At 46.7% G+C, this 16,331-nt stretch overlaps 1 protein-coding gene across 1 annotated transcript in view; it reads left to right on the top strand.

Annotated features, from left to right (window-relative positions):
- The window catches only part of LOC144175174 (uncharacterized), a 17,331-nt gene extending 1,970 nt beyond the window's left edge, over positions 1-15,361 (top strand). The window contains exon 2 of the mRNA XM_077704278.1: positions 15,065-15,361. Within this exon, the coding sequence (XP_077560404.1) occupies positions 15,065-15,361 (297 nt within the window). The remainder of the gene's footprint in view (positions 1-15,064) is intronic.
- The last annotated feature ends 970 nt before the right edge of the window (positions 15,362-16,331 follow it).

Below are 16,331 nucleotides of genomic sequence, written 5' to 3' on the forward strand. Positions count from 1 at the left end.
GGAGGCTTCTCCCAGTGATACTTGACCTCAATCTTTGTCGCTGGTTTGATAGATGAGCCTCGATGATTTCAGCCACTGTTGTGAATACCCAGTTTTAAAGGTTTCATTCGAGGTGCTTACTGGGAGCCCAAGAGCCTGCTTATATGCCTTTCTGATTAATGCGTTCAATTTAGCTGTTTCAATCTTATTGAGTATGGCATATGGAAGGGTGTAAGCCAGTCGGGACCTCACAAAGGCCTCAACGAGCCGAAGTGTGTCCGCCTCTGTCATGCCGTAGACCAGAGGTCGGCAAACTCACTCATGAGTCCACCTCACTCAGACTCATTTGGACTCAAACTCACGCGTGAGTTTGAGTTTGAGTGAGCGCGAGGCTAGTGTGGCATGGTGAGTTTGAGCTTGAGTGAGTTTGAGCCGAGTGATCACGACTGAGTTTGAGTCCGATTGAGTTTGAGTCCATTTTGAGTTCTGAGTACATTTTGAGTTTGAGTCCATTTTGAGTTCTGAGTACATTTTGAGTTTGAGTCCATTTTGAGTTCTGAGTACATTTTGAGTTTGAGTCCATTTTGAGTTCTGAGTACATTTTGAGTTTGAGTCCATTTTGAGTTTGAGTTTATTTTGAGTTCTGAGTACAATTTGAGTTTGAGCTCATTTTGAGTTCTGAGTACATTTTGAGTTTGAGTCCATTTTGAGTTTGAGTCCATTTTGAGTTCTGAGTACATTTTGAGTTTGAGTCCATTTTGAGTTCTGAGTACATTTTGAGTTTGAGCACATTTTGAGTTTGATTACATATTGAGTTTTGAGTACATTTTGAGTTCTGAGTAAATAGGAGTTTTAAGTCCATTTGGAGTTTGAGTACATATGAGTAGCCTAGAAGGCAGCTATGGTTGGCTGTGAAGTTTCATGCGTCACTGTGGGCTCGGAATTCAAGTTACCTGCGGGTATGGCACCAATCGCGATCTGCATGATCGGTTGGGAGGGAGGTGGTGTCTGATTTTTTTTAGTTTCTTGTTGAATTTTTATGGCCATAAGCACTTGCTGTATACCTAATTTTCGCGGCTGGGCGCGTGAGTGATAATTGACTGGTGAGGTCATAAAAAAGGGTTGTCTTAACTTTTCCTCCTGACGGATCCACTAAGAGCGTGGGAAAGGGTGGTGGGAAAGCACACGGCGGCGCTGGCGTGCTGGTTGTTCGCCTGCTACTGTTAACGGCTTGATATACTAGGGGTCACAAAGGAAGAGGTGAGAGCCGGGGGGAAATGGGGGCGGGGCTGTCCTTTCTACTGTTTCAAATGAATTAGCTGAATTGACTGGGCAGCGCCCCTTAAGACAGAATAATGACCACATTAGATTGGGTGAAAAGTGAAACTGATGAGGCTAAGGCGTGTAAGGTATCAAATGAAAGGTCCGGATTAACGGAATCACGCGGGGTAAATAAAAAAAAATGCTTCCTGATTGTAGTCATCAGGCAGTCATAATGAGTCATAGATTGGGTTAAAATTCAAAATGACGCTGCGAGGGCATGTGGGGAATCAAATTCAAGGTCTCGATGTGGGGAATCATTCGGGACGAACATGAGATATGGATATATCATGACGTAGTCATGGTAAATCAAAGATTTGGTTAAAATTCAGGTTCATGACGCTAGGGCGTATCAAATTAAAGGTCTCGATGAGGGTAATCACGTGCTTCCTGATTATTATCATGACATAGTCAAAATGGGTCATAAATTAGGTTAAAATTCACAATGATGCCATTGGGTGTCCGGGGTATCAAATTGAAGGTTCCGATAAGGAAAATCACGTGGGACAAAAATGTGGTAGGGCTATATCATGAGATAGTCATGGTTAGTCATTGATTGGTTTAACGTTCAAATTGATTCCGCTAGGATGTGATGGGTATCAAATCAATGGTCTTGATGAGCCGAATTACGTGGGAGAAATACAAAAATGCTTCCTGGTTATAACCATTAGATTGTCATGGCGAGTCTTATGTTGGGGTAAAATTCGAAGTGACCCCGCTAGGGAGTGTAGGGTATCAAATTTACGGTCTTGAAGAGGGGAATCACGTGGTACAAATAAAAAAAAGGCTTCGTAGTTCGAATCATGAGATGGTCATTATGAGTCATAGATGGGGTTAAATTCAAGGTGAGGCCGCTGAAGCATGTGGGGCGTCAAATTGAAGGTTCCAGTTAGGGGAATCATGTCGGACACCTAAATAATGCGTCCTGGTTACAGTCATGAGTCATGGTTAGTTTGACTGGTATGAATTCCATATGACCCTGCTAGGGTGTGTGGGGTATCAAATTAAAGGTCTCGTCGAGGGGGTCACGTGGGACAAATATGAAAATGCTTTCTGGTTATAATTATGAGGATATCGCAAAAGGTATACAGCAAAAGGTACACACTCTCACTCACACTCATACTCACACTCTCACTCTCACTCACACTCACACTCACACTCACACTCACACTTACACTCTCACTCTCACTCACACTCTCACTCTCACTCTCACTCTCACTTTCACTCACACTCACACTCACACTCTCACTCACACTCACACTCACACTCTCACTCACACTCACACTCTCACTCTCACTCACACTCTCACTCACACTCACACTCTCACTCTCACTCTCACTCTCACTCACACTCTCACTCACACTCTCACTCACACTCACACTCACACTCTCACTCACTCTCACTCACACTCACACTCACACTCTCACTCACTCACACTCACTCTCACTCTCACTCCCACTCCCACTCTCACTCTCACTCACTCACACTCACACTCTCACTCACACTCTCACTCTCACGCTCACTCACTCACACTCTCACTCACACTCTCACACTCTCACTCTCACTCTCACTCACACTCTCACTCTCACTCACACTCTCACTCTCACTCTCACACTCTCAATCTCACACTCTCAAACTCTCACTCTCACTCTCTGACGGTCTCAATCTCTGTGAGGCCATGTGAGTTCTGAATTCATTTTGAGTTCTCAGCCCATTTTGAGTTCTGAGTTCATTTTGAGTTTTGAGTCCATTTTGAGTTTTGAGTCCATTTTGAGTTTGAGTACATTTTGAGTTTTGAGTACATTTTGAGTTTTAGTTCATTTTGAGTTTTGAGTTCATTTTGAGTTTGAGTACATTTTGAGTTTTGAGTCCATTTTGAGTTTGAGTACACTTTGAGTTTGAGTACATTTTGAGTTTTGAGTACATTTTGAGTTTTGAGTCCAAATTGAGTTTGAGTACATTTTGAGTTTTGATTACATTTTGAGTTTGAGTACATTTTGAGTTTTGAGTCCGAGTGAGTTCTGAGTTTTGAGCTCAATGTGAGTTTGAGTTTGAGTGAGCGCAGATGTGCTGCTCAGCGTTGAGTCTGAGTTTGAGTGAGTGGTGATTCGAAAAAAAAAATTGTGAGTGAGTTTGAGTGAGCCGCGCCAACTTTGCCGAGGTATGCCGTAGACTTTGTCGTTATTCTTCGGAGCATATGTGTGACTTGTTCGGTAGTGCGCTTGAGCCGGCTGACAAGAACTGTGTTTCTGCTGTCCACCTGGAAGAACATTCCCAAGATCTTTATCTGACGGGAAGGCCTGATGGTATGGCCATCCAGGAAGATCTCGATGCTTGGGGCTTGCCGCCTTCCCCTGTGCACCGTGAGGAGCTGTGATTTTTGCGGTGAGCAAGAGAGGCCACAGCTCTTCGCGTATTCATTGACTACGTCAACGGCAAGTTGTAAGTGGTCCTGCATTTCCCCCATCGAGCCTTTGCCAGTCCACACCATTATATCAGTGGAGTACAAGCCATGGTGCAGATCTGGTATGACCCCTAGTTTAGCGGGGAGGCCAATAAGGGCGATATTGAACAGTAGAGGTGACAGAACCGCTCCTTGTGGCGTACCCCTCCCACCGAGGTCGATGTGGTCCGACGTAATGTCTCCGATCTTGATAACGGATTTCCGTCCTGACAGAAAGTCTCGGACATAGTTGTCTCTCCGATCTTGATAACGGATTTCCGTCCTGACAGAAAGTCTCGGACATAGTTGTAAGTCCGGTTCCCACAGTCTAGAACATTGAGGTTTACTAAGATAGCCTGGTGGGTGACATTATCAAATGCCCCCTTTAGGTCGAGGGCCAGTATGGCTTTTGGCGTGTAGCTGTTGGCTTGCATCATGATATCTTCTTTCAGTTGTAAAAGGATATCATGAGCTGAAAGATGCGGCCTAAAGCCAAATATGGTGGATGGCAATTTTCCGGTGCTTTCTAGGTATTTCTGCATCCTCGTGAGGACAATGTGTTCCATGAGCTTCCCCGCGCAAGAAGTCAAAGAGATGGGACGGAGGTTTTCAATGTCTGGTTCCTTGCCAAGTTTGGGAATGAATCGCACTTCTGCGGTCTTCCATTCCAGTGGGAGGGTTCCGCTCTTCCAGCAGGTGTTCATTTATGCGGTGAGAGCAGTCACCGAGGAAGGCTGGAGGTTCCCTAGCGCTTTGTTTGTAATCTCATCTCGTCCCGGAGTGGTGTTGCGTCTAAGCTTTGCCATTGCAGCTTTCACTTCGCATAGCTGTATGTCCCTGTCCAGATCAGGATTTGGCCTTCCCGTGTAGTCTGGGATAGGTGTAACAGGGGATGGTGGCAAGTATTTGTCCTGCAATTTCTTTAGTAGCTCTGACTGCGTCCCGGGAAATGAGTGCAGAGCCGTCGTCATTTTGCGGCGAGACTGACCTTTGCTGTTGGCCAGGTCTATCAAATATCTCAGCAGCCTCCACGTCTTTGATCTACTGAAAGTCCCCTTTAGACCGTCGCAAAGGGAGAGCCAATTCTCTCGACTCAGCTGTGCTGCGTATTTCGTCGCTTCCGCTGTGAGTCCGGCTATGCGCTTTTTCAACTTGCTGTTGTGGCGGTGTCTTTTCCACCTGCGGATCAGTCCTCTTCTGCATCCCAAGCTGCTTCAAGTGAAGCAGCTTGGGATCGACGCTAGGTACTTGCGAGGTGGTCTTTACTTTCAGGGTCGTGGACCTCTGGCCCATTCCTATATGCTTGTAATCTTGCTAGATAATTCTTGAGCTTCCCGGCGTTCACGAAATTTGTGCCAATCAGTGATTCTGGCCTCACCTAGGTGGGCTCGCTGTTCGGGACCTAGGATGACTGTGGATATGATATCATGGTCAGAGCCTAGGTTTTCACCTGTGTTGGTCCAGCTGACTTCATTAATATTCTTGACTAACGTGAGGTCAGGGCAAGTATCCCTGGTGACGCGGTTACCCATTCGTGCGGGGGCCAAGTGGTCAGTGACAAGGGTGAGGTCCTTCTCCATGGCAAGGCTGAGTTCCGTGCCTCTATTATTGGTGTAACCGTATCCCCACAGGGGGTGAGCGGCGTTGAAGTCGCCTACATTGATGAGCGGGTTATCAGCTGCTACCCGCACCGCCTGTTGAATTATTTGCTTTATCTCCGCCTGTTTCCACTTGGGGCGACAGTACACGTTGAGAACGAACAGGCTCTGGGCTCTTCCTGTTTTTCTGGGGATCACTTCGGACAGCATTCCGATTTGTTCATGCTGGGTTAACGAATGCTGTATGGCTGTGATTTCTTTTTTGATGAGTGTAGCTGAATTATTGATCTGGGAATCTCCGTTAGTCATGTAGCCCGGTAGTTTGACAGGTGCATTGGTTTCTTGGAGCGCAATTGCGTCTGGTAGAATACTGACGGTTCCTATGTACTGCTGCAGGGATCTGACTTTAGGTTTAATACTCCTGCAGTTCCACTGCCATATTGTTGTTCTTTGCTTCGACTTGTGGTTACGGGCGATTGCTACTACCTGAGAAGCCTTTCTGGGGATCTTGCGTGTTTGGTCTGTCGTAAGGCTTCTCTCGACGCCTGCTCGGAGGCTTTTAAAGCACCTGGATCCTTTTGTGCGAGGCACCTGAATCCTTAGACATTGAATCGACCCGTGCTGTTAGTGTACGAAGCTGCTCTGTGATACTCCCTGTAGCCTGTTTCAATTGCGCCTCGATTGTCTTGGTGATTATTTCAACTATTTGTGTGTTTTCTTCTCGTGGCTCAACTCTAGGCTGTTCCGGCTCAACTGGGAGATCTTTCTTTACACCATCGTTCTGCGTTTCTCGTTGGTCGGCGTAGTTATTGCTTCCTTGAGGGCAGTGAACTCCTCCCTACGACTCCTTAGCTCTGCCTGGACTTTCGCGCATTCGGCCTCTAGTCTTTCGTTTTCTGCCTTGACCTTTGTTCACTCGGCACACTGGGGTTAGGTAAGTGTGGGGTATGAGCAGCGGGAGAAGCAATGCTTGCCCAGCTCACCTGTCCTGCGTGGGATGTGCTCCGCTTCTTGGATCTGGATCTGGAACGGGATGGTCCACGGGACGCGTGATGAGATGAGCTGCGTCCACGAGACCTGCTCCGCGAGGGCCTGGATTGCGCAGACATGCGCCGGGTTTCACGATCCCTCGCCAGTGCCTTCTGGCGCAAGACGAAAGGCTCACAAAACCTCTTGGGGCACCCTTTAAACGCAGTCAGGTGGTCTCCGTTGCATAGGACACACTGCGGCTTGCAGACGTGCGCCGGTGTTGGATCCCGTGCCACACAGGAGTCACAAGACCGAACGGTGGGGTTTGGGCGCACATCGGCACGATGTCCCAACACGTGGCACACACTACACACTGGAACAGTCTTCCTGTATAAGTAGCATTTAACTTCAACTCCCATGTAGTACACATAAAAAGGTACCTTGTGTCCTTGGAAGGTGATCACCACATTCCCGGTATTGCCGAGGCGGTGGCACGTCAGAAGCTCATGCCCCGGTGAGTAGAGGTCGTTGAGGACTCGCTGCATGTTGTAGTGCAGTGGTACGTCGTGAATCACTCCCTTAACAGAGTCGAGGGGGGGGGGGGGCAGTCCATAGATGTTGACCGGATGTGTTTTCCCGTCAATGGTTAGCTCCCGGATTTGATTGAGGGTCCGCGTTGCCTTCTGGTGAGGTGTGCTCACGGTGATGATGTTTTGAGTCTCTTCCACTCTAATACGAATGTCTGCCTCTCGTCAGGTAAGTCTTCATTCATGTAAAATAGCTCCAGCGAGCTTGGCCGGGTTCAATTTGGTTAGAGATAAGCCTTCTTTGCGTCTAATCACGAGCGTGTAGTCGTCTTCTGGAAATAGGGGTGGCTTAGGCTTAGAGGTGGTTGCGCTAGATCCGGGCCGATGAATGATTAGGGGTTATTCTTAACGTAGCGCCCCTCGCCCTTTGTTTGCGTCGCTGGGCTCGGCTGACGATTTCAATCCATTCCTCCTTACAGTTCGTCGGGGTGGTATCTTCTTGTTTGTGGTTGTCTTCCATTGCTTCTTCGTCACTTCCTTGCTTTTGCGTGAAGCTTGAGGGTTGCTCCAAGGTCGCAGGAGGGGTTGTCATTGTGACGTGTTCGAAGCTGTAGGTCTAGGCAACAGGCCTAGATCGACGCCGCCACCTCCGAGTAAAGGCTGCCCGTAAAATAAAAAATAATGCATTTACGGGCCAAAGTTTCCTATTGGCGTAGTCCTAAGAACGTCGCGAAGACATTAATTACAGGTTTGTCCTCAGGACTTGGCGTATTCTGCACCTGAGGCTTAAAATAAGCAAAGTCCATGCGGAACACGTCAACACCCCTCTTCTTCCAGCACACTCGGAGGCGCGAGCACTTACCCTCCGCTCCTCCGAGACTGACCGTCCCTGCTGGTTCGCGAACAAAGATCGCCTCGTGAGCTGCAACGAGATCACCAAGGCCTACCGCCTGGCTCGACGGGTCATGCCACCTCCCACCAGGGCCTGAGCTGGGAGGAGGCAGTTCTACTACGGCAGCTCCAGACCGGGTCCATCATCGCTCCGGCAACGCTGCACAGGTTTCATCCAGAACTTTATCCGACGGATGCGTGCCAAGCGTGTGGTGTGGGTCTGGCAGACCAGTGGCACATTTTCTGGGACTGTGCCCGGTTTCCAAACGGAACTCAATCAAGGACTTATCCGCCGCAGCTCCAGGGCGCTGCACGCACTAATGACAAGGACACTCATGTCTGGGCCGTCCAGCAAGTGCGGTCCTCTTGAAAAGCACCAGACCAGGCGACCCGGCAACGGGAAGCGTTGGAGCTGCGCCTACAGTAACGGCAAACCACATAGACGCCACCGGGCCCGCGTCGCGGCACTTAAAAATCGTCGTTTTGCAGGCACAAATAAAGTTTTTCCTAATCATAATCCTAATGAGGCGGAGTTAGCCGCTTGGAATAGCCTGAGAAATTCGCCATGTGGTGTATTTAGGTTGCTTTCCCTGAGTACATATCCTCATTCACTATGCAATAATCGGTCTCTAAATGTGGAAAACGTCTGGGCGTTAGTACGTCTGTAATCTGACGTCTCTTTTCTTTTTATAGTGAAATTGGTGTTTCATTGACTGGCATAAATATAGGTAAACGGTCGCAAACAGCACGAATATAACACAAGATGTTACATGACGAGCGTCAAAGTTAGCTATAAATAGGTCTAAAAGAGTTTCTGATTTATTAGTATGTCGCGTGGGCTGGGTATAACATTTTCACTTTTGTGGGCAAGTAGATGTGATTCAAAATCCAGTTTTAGGCTACTGTCAACCGTCATGTTAATATTGAAATATCTACACAAAATCAAATGATATTGATTCTAATTGAGAATCTCCAAAAGCTGTCCATAAAAAAATCACGACGACCATTACCAGGAGGGCAATAGCATGCACAAAAAATGATATATCCGCATTTAACTGCTGACACTTTGTAACATGGAGTACTGCGACAAACTTTAGGTCGAAGTTCAGAACCAATTGAATAAGAAATTAATGTAGACGTAGTTTTTCTCCAAGTTTACCCAGGCGGTTTAAGTTATATGCCTTGCACGTTGCAATACTCTAAACATCCTGTTCAGAAGCAAACCATGTTTCAGAGAACATCACGACTTGAGGAAGCGTCTTAATCTCTCTAATAAAGCAGTCAAGTTATTTGCGCTTGTTTGTATCAAAGGTTCAAATAACTACAGTTGCAGCTTTTCAGATTGTTACTTTTGATAATATAGCTCTCCCAAGTCAATTGCTTTACTGAATTATTAAAAGTGTGCACGTATATGTATGCCTCTTAGGGACGGCCGTCGTCACCCCTCAAGAGAAATAAAATTTCCCCGTACATCTCACTGAAATCCTGTGTCTCTTAGGGACGGCCGTCGTAACCTCTAAAAAAAAATAAAATTTCCCCGTACATTTTACTTAAATCCCGTGTCTTTTTGGGACAGCCGTCGTCACCACTCAAAAGAAATAAAATTTCCCCGTGCATATCACTTAAATCCTATGTCTCTTTGGGACGGCCGTCGTCACCACTCAAGAGGAATAAAATTTCCCGCACATTTCACTTAAATCCTGTGTCTCTTTGGGACGGCCGTCGTCACCGCTCAAGAGAAATAAAATTTCCCCGTACATTTAACTTAAATCCTGTGTCTCCTTTATGCTGTGTGCTGAAAAAACTTTTCTGGTCATTCACCTTCACAGTGTGGAAAGGCTCATGATTTTTTTTTTGTCATCGATCCTTCAGGTGTTTGAGCACTAAACGCAAAACATTTTGTCCTGCTCAAGCAACCATTCACGGTGATTGCGAAGGTGCTCCGCCGATTTCGCTGAGATAGCGTGGAAGAGTGTAAAGCCTCTCAGAGTTTTTCAATCGTGAAGCCGCAATCTCCACTTCAAGACGACGAGTTGCTGCCGCGGTAGCCTGGTCGGCGACGCTAGTGGTCACGCTATAATGCCCTCGGGGGGTGTCGCGAAATTTACAGAGGAGAGTGATTGCGCCTAGGCTTGCAAAAGTAGGCGCGGTTTCCTTGAACGGAGCAGACGGCCTTGTAACGCTCGTCTGTCTGCCCGTGACATTACGGGAAGCAATGGAGATGCGCCTGACCATTTGTGACGTCATCCGCGTGCTCTTCCTGCCTCTTCCCGCCGCGGATTCCTCGCCATCCATGATTGTACAGCATTCGCAGACATATCCGGATAGAAGTAAAAAAGAGGGGAAGGGAGGAACTAAAGTTCCTTCGTAGGCTGATGAAGGGACTTCAGTCTCAATCCTTGACATTACAGACGGGCGTGGAAGAACAACGGGGACATCGGCATGCAGGCATGGTCATGGTTCATAATCGGTTCCGAAAATAACTTCGAACTCAAAAAAGCACCGCAAGTCACAGTACATACGTTGAGAAGAAGGAACAGAATGCAGACTCTCCTTAAACGTCCCGTATACAACTTCCAATAGCCTACACGTCTGCTCTTATTAATTTCGAAGTCAGAGTAATGGCGTAAGTGGATGATTTGCTCGCTAGACTGCAGGTCTCTATTCGCCGTTACAGCTCCTTAGATGTGATAGCGTGTATAGCTGGACCCTTAACACGGGAAATCTTACAAGAAACTGACTTAGGTAAGGAACTGAAAAATTTGGTATAGTTCTCTGTCCATTCCCCTCTCCTCCTCGGAGCTAACATCCGGAACCCAACCGGGATGCGTATAGGCGTTTCCTAGTCAGCACAGCTAAGCGACGCATGGCGCCATCTAGGGGCATGTTTGAAGCTATGTCCACGTGCATGTGGTCCTCAATTTGATAGCGCAGAACAGTTTGTTCTCGTAGTGTAATAGTTCCGCTCCCGCGAAGCAAACATCCTAACCCGGGGTGAAATCCCGTTACCACTTTTTTTTTTTTCATTTTGAAGGGTTTGTCATATTCGAATATTAACATTTGTTATCACGCATATAATCTAGTTATGACACCTTCATGCATTACAAATGGGATTTCGGGTATTTTCGTTGCCTTTTGGTCAGTTTCAGCTACTGCTTTTTGTACGTTTTTGCGGATTTTCCCCTTTTAGGTCGGTTGCGGCTTTTTCTGTTGAATTTTTTTCTACGACAAGGTTTTCAACCATGCAGGTCTGTTTTGGATGTTATTTATTTCAGTTCGGGTGGTTTTGTATGTGCTTTAAGTACGTTTATGCTGTGATATAACCCCCATAATCAGGCTGAGGTTACGGCTGGCTGTACTCACTAGGAAATGCATATACGCGGGCAGCCGGGATGTGCTTCTTTACTTCTCTTCTTCGAGGCATGCGCTCACTGCCGTTCATTTCATTCAGACGTGTCCCGCTGCTCCCAACGCGCGAGTTACGAGCTGTCTGACAGCTGTTTTGAGCGCTTTTCTATGCGAGGCGGTTGTGGCCGGGCCGTCTGAACGAAGACCTGTATCTCCTGCCTGTTTTACTGGGTGACTTGGTCGGAAGTTTTCTGATCTCCTTCCTCAAGGTGCAAGCAGCTTATTTTAGACAACCACAATCCGTACAGCGACGGCAAGAACAATGGCACCAACCTTCAACCACCGTGAGCGGCTACAACAGGTATAGCCTGCCGCGGATATTTACCAATACGGAGCACCGGCTTGAGGTGAGAGCATGGCAGTCACAAATAATGGGAGCATGCAGTTTTTTTTCTCTTATACGTCTCGAACTTATTGATAGCTTTTGAGGGCTGAGACAGGTGTCGAACGCAAATTTTTCATGCTCATTGTGGCCCTCTTATAGACAAGAGGGCCAGGATGAACATGGCACAATTGCGTATGATACCTGTCTCGTCCGTTTCGTGTCCGACGCCTGCAGGATGATAGCAGCTATAAAGGGTGAAGATGAGAACGAGCGAAGAATATTATATTCTGACTCATTACCATTCCCCTTCGTTCGGTAGTATATGTGCGAAGAGAATTCGGGGGGCGGGGGGGAGGGGGGGTTGTGAGGACGATAATACATTTCCGCTTTTTCTGCCAACCAGGAAACGATTAAAAAAAACAGTGGTTTAGTGATGTTTCGACTGGAGGACCAGTCTTCATCTGACAGATGAAGACTGGTCAGATTTGTTTATAATCGTGAGTCATAAACCATTGTTTATAAACCATTGTTTATAATCGTGAGTCAACCACACCGCACTTGTTCGGGATTAAGCAGACCTTCTTGCTGGGAGAGTTTGAGCATCTTCGGCAAAAAGACGGGAGTTGTGCAAAAAGAAATAACAAAGATGAACAAAGGGTAATATAGGACAAACCGAAACGCTTAAGTAACTTTTATTACGCAGATCGCAGATATAAATAAATTTTTACACGGTGGCAGCAGGTTCTTCGCTCGTGCACAAATATTATAATCATGACACGATAAGGGCATTCAAAACCTGATATTCTAAAAATAGGAGTCAAGGTATAGTCCATCTCGCATGCGTCACGCGTAGCCTGCTGTCTACTTTTTGATGTGGTTGGCCTGCAGGAGAATTAGTGGAAGGTAAAATTTAAACGTAACGAGTAACGTTCTTGGTTGCTCTTTTGCTGCAATGCTTCTAAAGCGTTAGTGTCACAGAAAGATGTGGGGCTTGCATATTTTGATTCCTTTTTGTTGGCTAGACCAAGTGCGCCTTAAAACAATGGCTGACGTTTACAAGGCATCACAATACGCTTATTCTGCTATGTACCCCGCCATCTCTCTTACTGCTTTAGGGCGCTCATCAATGGATATTTATTAAAGCGGAGTTATGCATTATTCTAGAAGTAAAATCAGTTGTTTAAAAGGAATGAATATATAGAAGGCAGTTTGTTCTCCCTGGACTATAATGAAGAGCGCGCCTCCAATAGTTTGGCTGCTTCATCTTACGTTGTTTAAGACAGCTGTAACAGCGATAATTTATTTTCACTACTGGAGGCCTAAAACGTATGTCTACGTTAGTCTTAATTTATTGGCATGTTCTGAATAAGGCTTTAGAGTGAACTTGTCGTAAAACTACAGCAAATGTTGTAAGAATTCCTTTTATAGTTTGACCACAATGAAACCAATTTTTATATGCGCTGTGCCTTTTGCTGATATTTTTTCTGCTTGCGTATAAGGTGGGAAAGTCTTCAATTCTTAAATAAGTCTTCTACTTAAGCACTCTGTTCTCACCCATCATCTCTACCTAAAGAATTCAACCTTTCTTTCGCGCTTTCTTTTTCTACATTCCCGTTCGATAGAAAACTGACGACTATTGGCCGCGGGAAATATTAAATTCTTCACAGTAAGTGAGCTTTTTTCCCCTATCGATGTAATGAACTAAATTTAACGCATCCGGCTCGAAGTTTTCTCACCGTATGATTCGGTGAACTTCCTTCTGCATTACCATTGCACGTTAAAGCAACGAGCACCCTCCATTCCACGTGTCGTTAAAGCAGCAGCGGCGACGACAATTTCCCGGTATTACGCAATCACTCTTTACTACGCCCGAAAACGTAACTAATTGCGTCATTTAAGAGGTCGCGATGCTTGCGCTTACCTTTCTCTCGCAAGGCGGTGAAAAAGACGAGGATGAGGAACAAGAAGTTGGCGGAGTAGCCGCTTTCTCAAGCCTCGACCGCCCTGCCTCTGTGTGTACGCGCCGACCAGGAAGGAGGAGAAGAAGAAAGCAGCAGAATGAAAGAAAGTGGGCCATTTATTGAGACGAAGACGAAGAATCGAGGGGCGCGCATGGGTTGAGTCACTGAGGAACATCATCATCATCAGACGCTCGAGCCAGCACGTGCAGTTGAGCGCCAGTCGCTTGCTATGCTCTGTATGCTTCCACCGGCAAAACACGTACGCACGTCTGCTCAACTGTTGTGGAGCCCCGCTGCTCGTCGACTCTCCTCAAAGAACCTCCAGTCTGCAATTTGACCCAGCCACGTAAGTATATCGGTAGTGGCCACGTGCACTTCAGCAAGTTTAGAAATCTGGGGCTTAAGGAGCTAAGCCTGAATTGCAACGGAATATGGTGGTTAGCATGGCCTTCTGGGCACACCGAATGGCTCTGGAATCCTCGGGTGATGTGTAGTTGGGTACTTGGATATTGGGGATTCTTATTCGCACTCGCTTTTTTTAGTGCAGCTTATATGGCTAGGGCTCCATGTATTTTTAAAGCCCGCGAAGAAAGCTCTCGACGCTTGACGTGTCTTTTGAAGCTCGAGCAGTTCAATAGCGCTTAGCGCTATAAAAAGAACGCCGTGGTGTGTGCGCTATTAGCACGTGATCACCCCCAAAATTTCACGCCGTTCAAAACATGATTTGGGCTCCAAGCTTATACGTATCATTAGTTTTATGTGCATCTTGTGTAGGTTAGTTAATAATAGACACCATTTGACACAATAAAACATGAATTGGACCTTAAGCTTATACGTAGCATCACTTGGATGTGCATTTCGAGTACATGTGTTATCAGTAGGCGCCATTTTAAAGATCAGTAGAGTAAAAATGAAAGCGTATGTGGGTATGCATGGGTCTTTCTTAGGGATAACCGCCGTAAATCCTCAAGAGAAATAGAATTTTCTCACAACGTCAACCTAACTTCTCGGTCACCTTTATGCCGTGTGCTAAGGAGTTTCGGTGGTCATCCACTTTCACATACGGGAACGTCTGATTATTTTCGCGGTGTATGGCCTCGGAACGATGTACCGTAAGTTCGACTGTGCGGCGTTGTAGCTAAAATGGCAGCTAAAACAAATATTTCTTCATATGAGGATTTAAGGGTAGCACCCTTGACCCTTGCTAAAAAGATTTGCTAATACCGAACGCTCACGTGTTTGTGCAAGCTATAGTATACATGGGTTTAATAGATTTTAAAGCCAGAGCAGGCATAAGTGATTGTGTGATTCAAGAAGATATATAAATATTTTGGATAAGTACCTATACGTCCTAAGAAGGATAAATGAGAACAACGCTTTCGTCCCTAAATATACGTGTACCTGACGGTGGCGGAATTGTTAGGATACCCTGGATTACGGCGATGGCTCCCTCTACTTCATAGTCATCAAATTAGAGGTTTCATGACCTGGAAGGTACCGTTCATTTTGCCCACGAATGCCAAGAGTACTGGCTCTTTTTTATTACCTTAAATTTAATAAAAAGCGTAGCTTCAGAGCGTTAAGCCCCAATAATTTAATGAATTATATGTCTTTTATTGGTCGTGCGTGTGGATTGGACGCAGCCTGCGAAGTCGTCGAGAGGCAGTAGCATGGGCCTGGCGCCGTTGTTCTGCCTCCGTTGGTGCTCAGCACACCGGCGCACGGTGTTTCTCCGCCGCTGCATCGCCGCCGCGCTGGTGGCCAGTGGCGCCACGCTGCTGCTCTTCCAGACGAAGCTGGCCGCCCACGAGAGCATGCTGCTGCCGCCGTGGATTCGGCCTTCAGCGGGGCCACCCGGCCGACAGGAAGAGCGCGAGGGCAGGACGGAGCGGGACCGGAGGATTATGGAGCGCCAGATATTCAGGTGCGTTTGCGGTTGAGAAAAAGTGCAGAGTCCCACTTAGAGGTGAGAATGGACGTGAAGCCAAGTTTCAATCACATGCCGTTCAGAATTTGTCTGTCACAAAATGTTTTTCGAAGTGTTTCTCTGCGCCGAGAAACGAGACGCGGCGCAGCTCTTACAAGGCAACGAGACGTTATAAATGTCGCTAGCACGGCAGTAGTGTGTTCACCACGCTCCTCGCCTCCCATGGCGTCCCATACGGGGCCAGCACTATGTTTTGACGCCGGCTTCAAGCACTGCACTTCAATTTTACCTCGGTCGGGAGCCGAAGCGCCGTCGGGCGCTTGCGGCGGCGCCGCAATACAAGTTCGGTCTGCGGCCGAAGCCTGGCGCTTCTGTCGGCGCCGCTAAAACACACGAAACCCTTGCTTTACCTTGGCTGAGCGTGGTCCGATGTACGCTACCGGTGTTTCCTGCATATTTGTACCTGAAGGAATAAGCTTTGCTTAAACATAGGATCCCGTATGATACGGGAACTCGTGGGGGGTAACAGCAGGCACAGACACTTCTTGGTTTGGAAATTTCGCAAACTACATCCTTATCGACCCGGTGGTTTATAGAACGAGTAGGCGATATCTACTTAGGCTTAAACTGAAACTTAAGCTTGCACGTCCGACACCAATCCCCAAAAATGGAGCATTTGACGAAATGTCAATCTATATGCCAATATCCATCCTGGCTGTGTTTTCTAAAATATTTGAGGGAATAATTTTTTGACAGGCTGTCGATTTTCTTACACAAGCGCAACGTTATCGCCGAGAGTCAGTACGGGTTTCGAAAAAAAAATCTACGAACAGGTGTTTGTAAGCATTAAAGACAAAATAATCAAGAACACAGAAGAACAGAAATATACCGTTGAATTGTTTCTCAACTTAAAGAAAGCCTTCGATTCCATTGTCCATGAAATTTTACTAACGGAACTAGAAAGGGTGGCATACGGGGAATTG

This window comes from Haemaphysalis longicornis, unplaced genomic scaffold (assembly GCF_048455015.1).
Source record: "Haemaphysalis longicornis isolate Haplotype H1 unplaced genomic scaffold, Haemaphysalis longicornis Haplotype H1 scaffold_3, whole genome shotgun sequence".
Classification (NCBI taxonomy): domain Eukaryota; kingdom Metazoa; phylum Arthropoda; class Arachnida; order Ixodida; family Ixodidae; genus Haemaphysalis; species Haemaphysalis longicornis.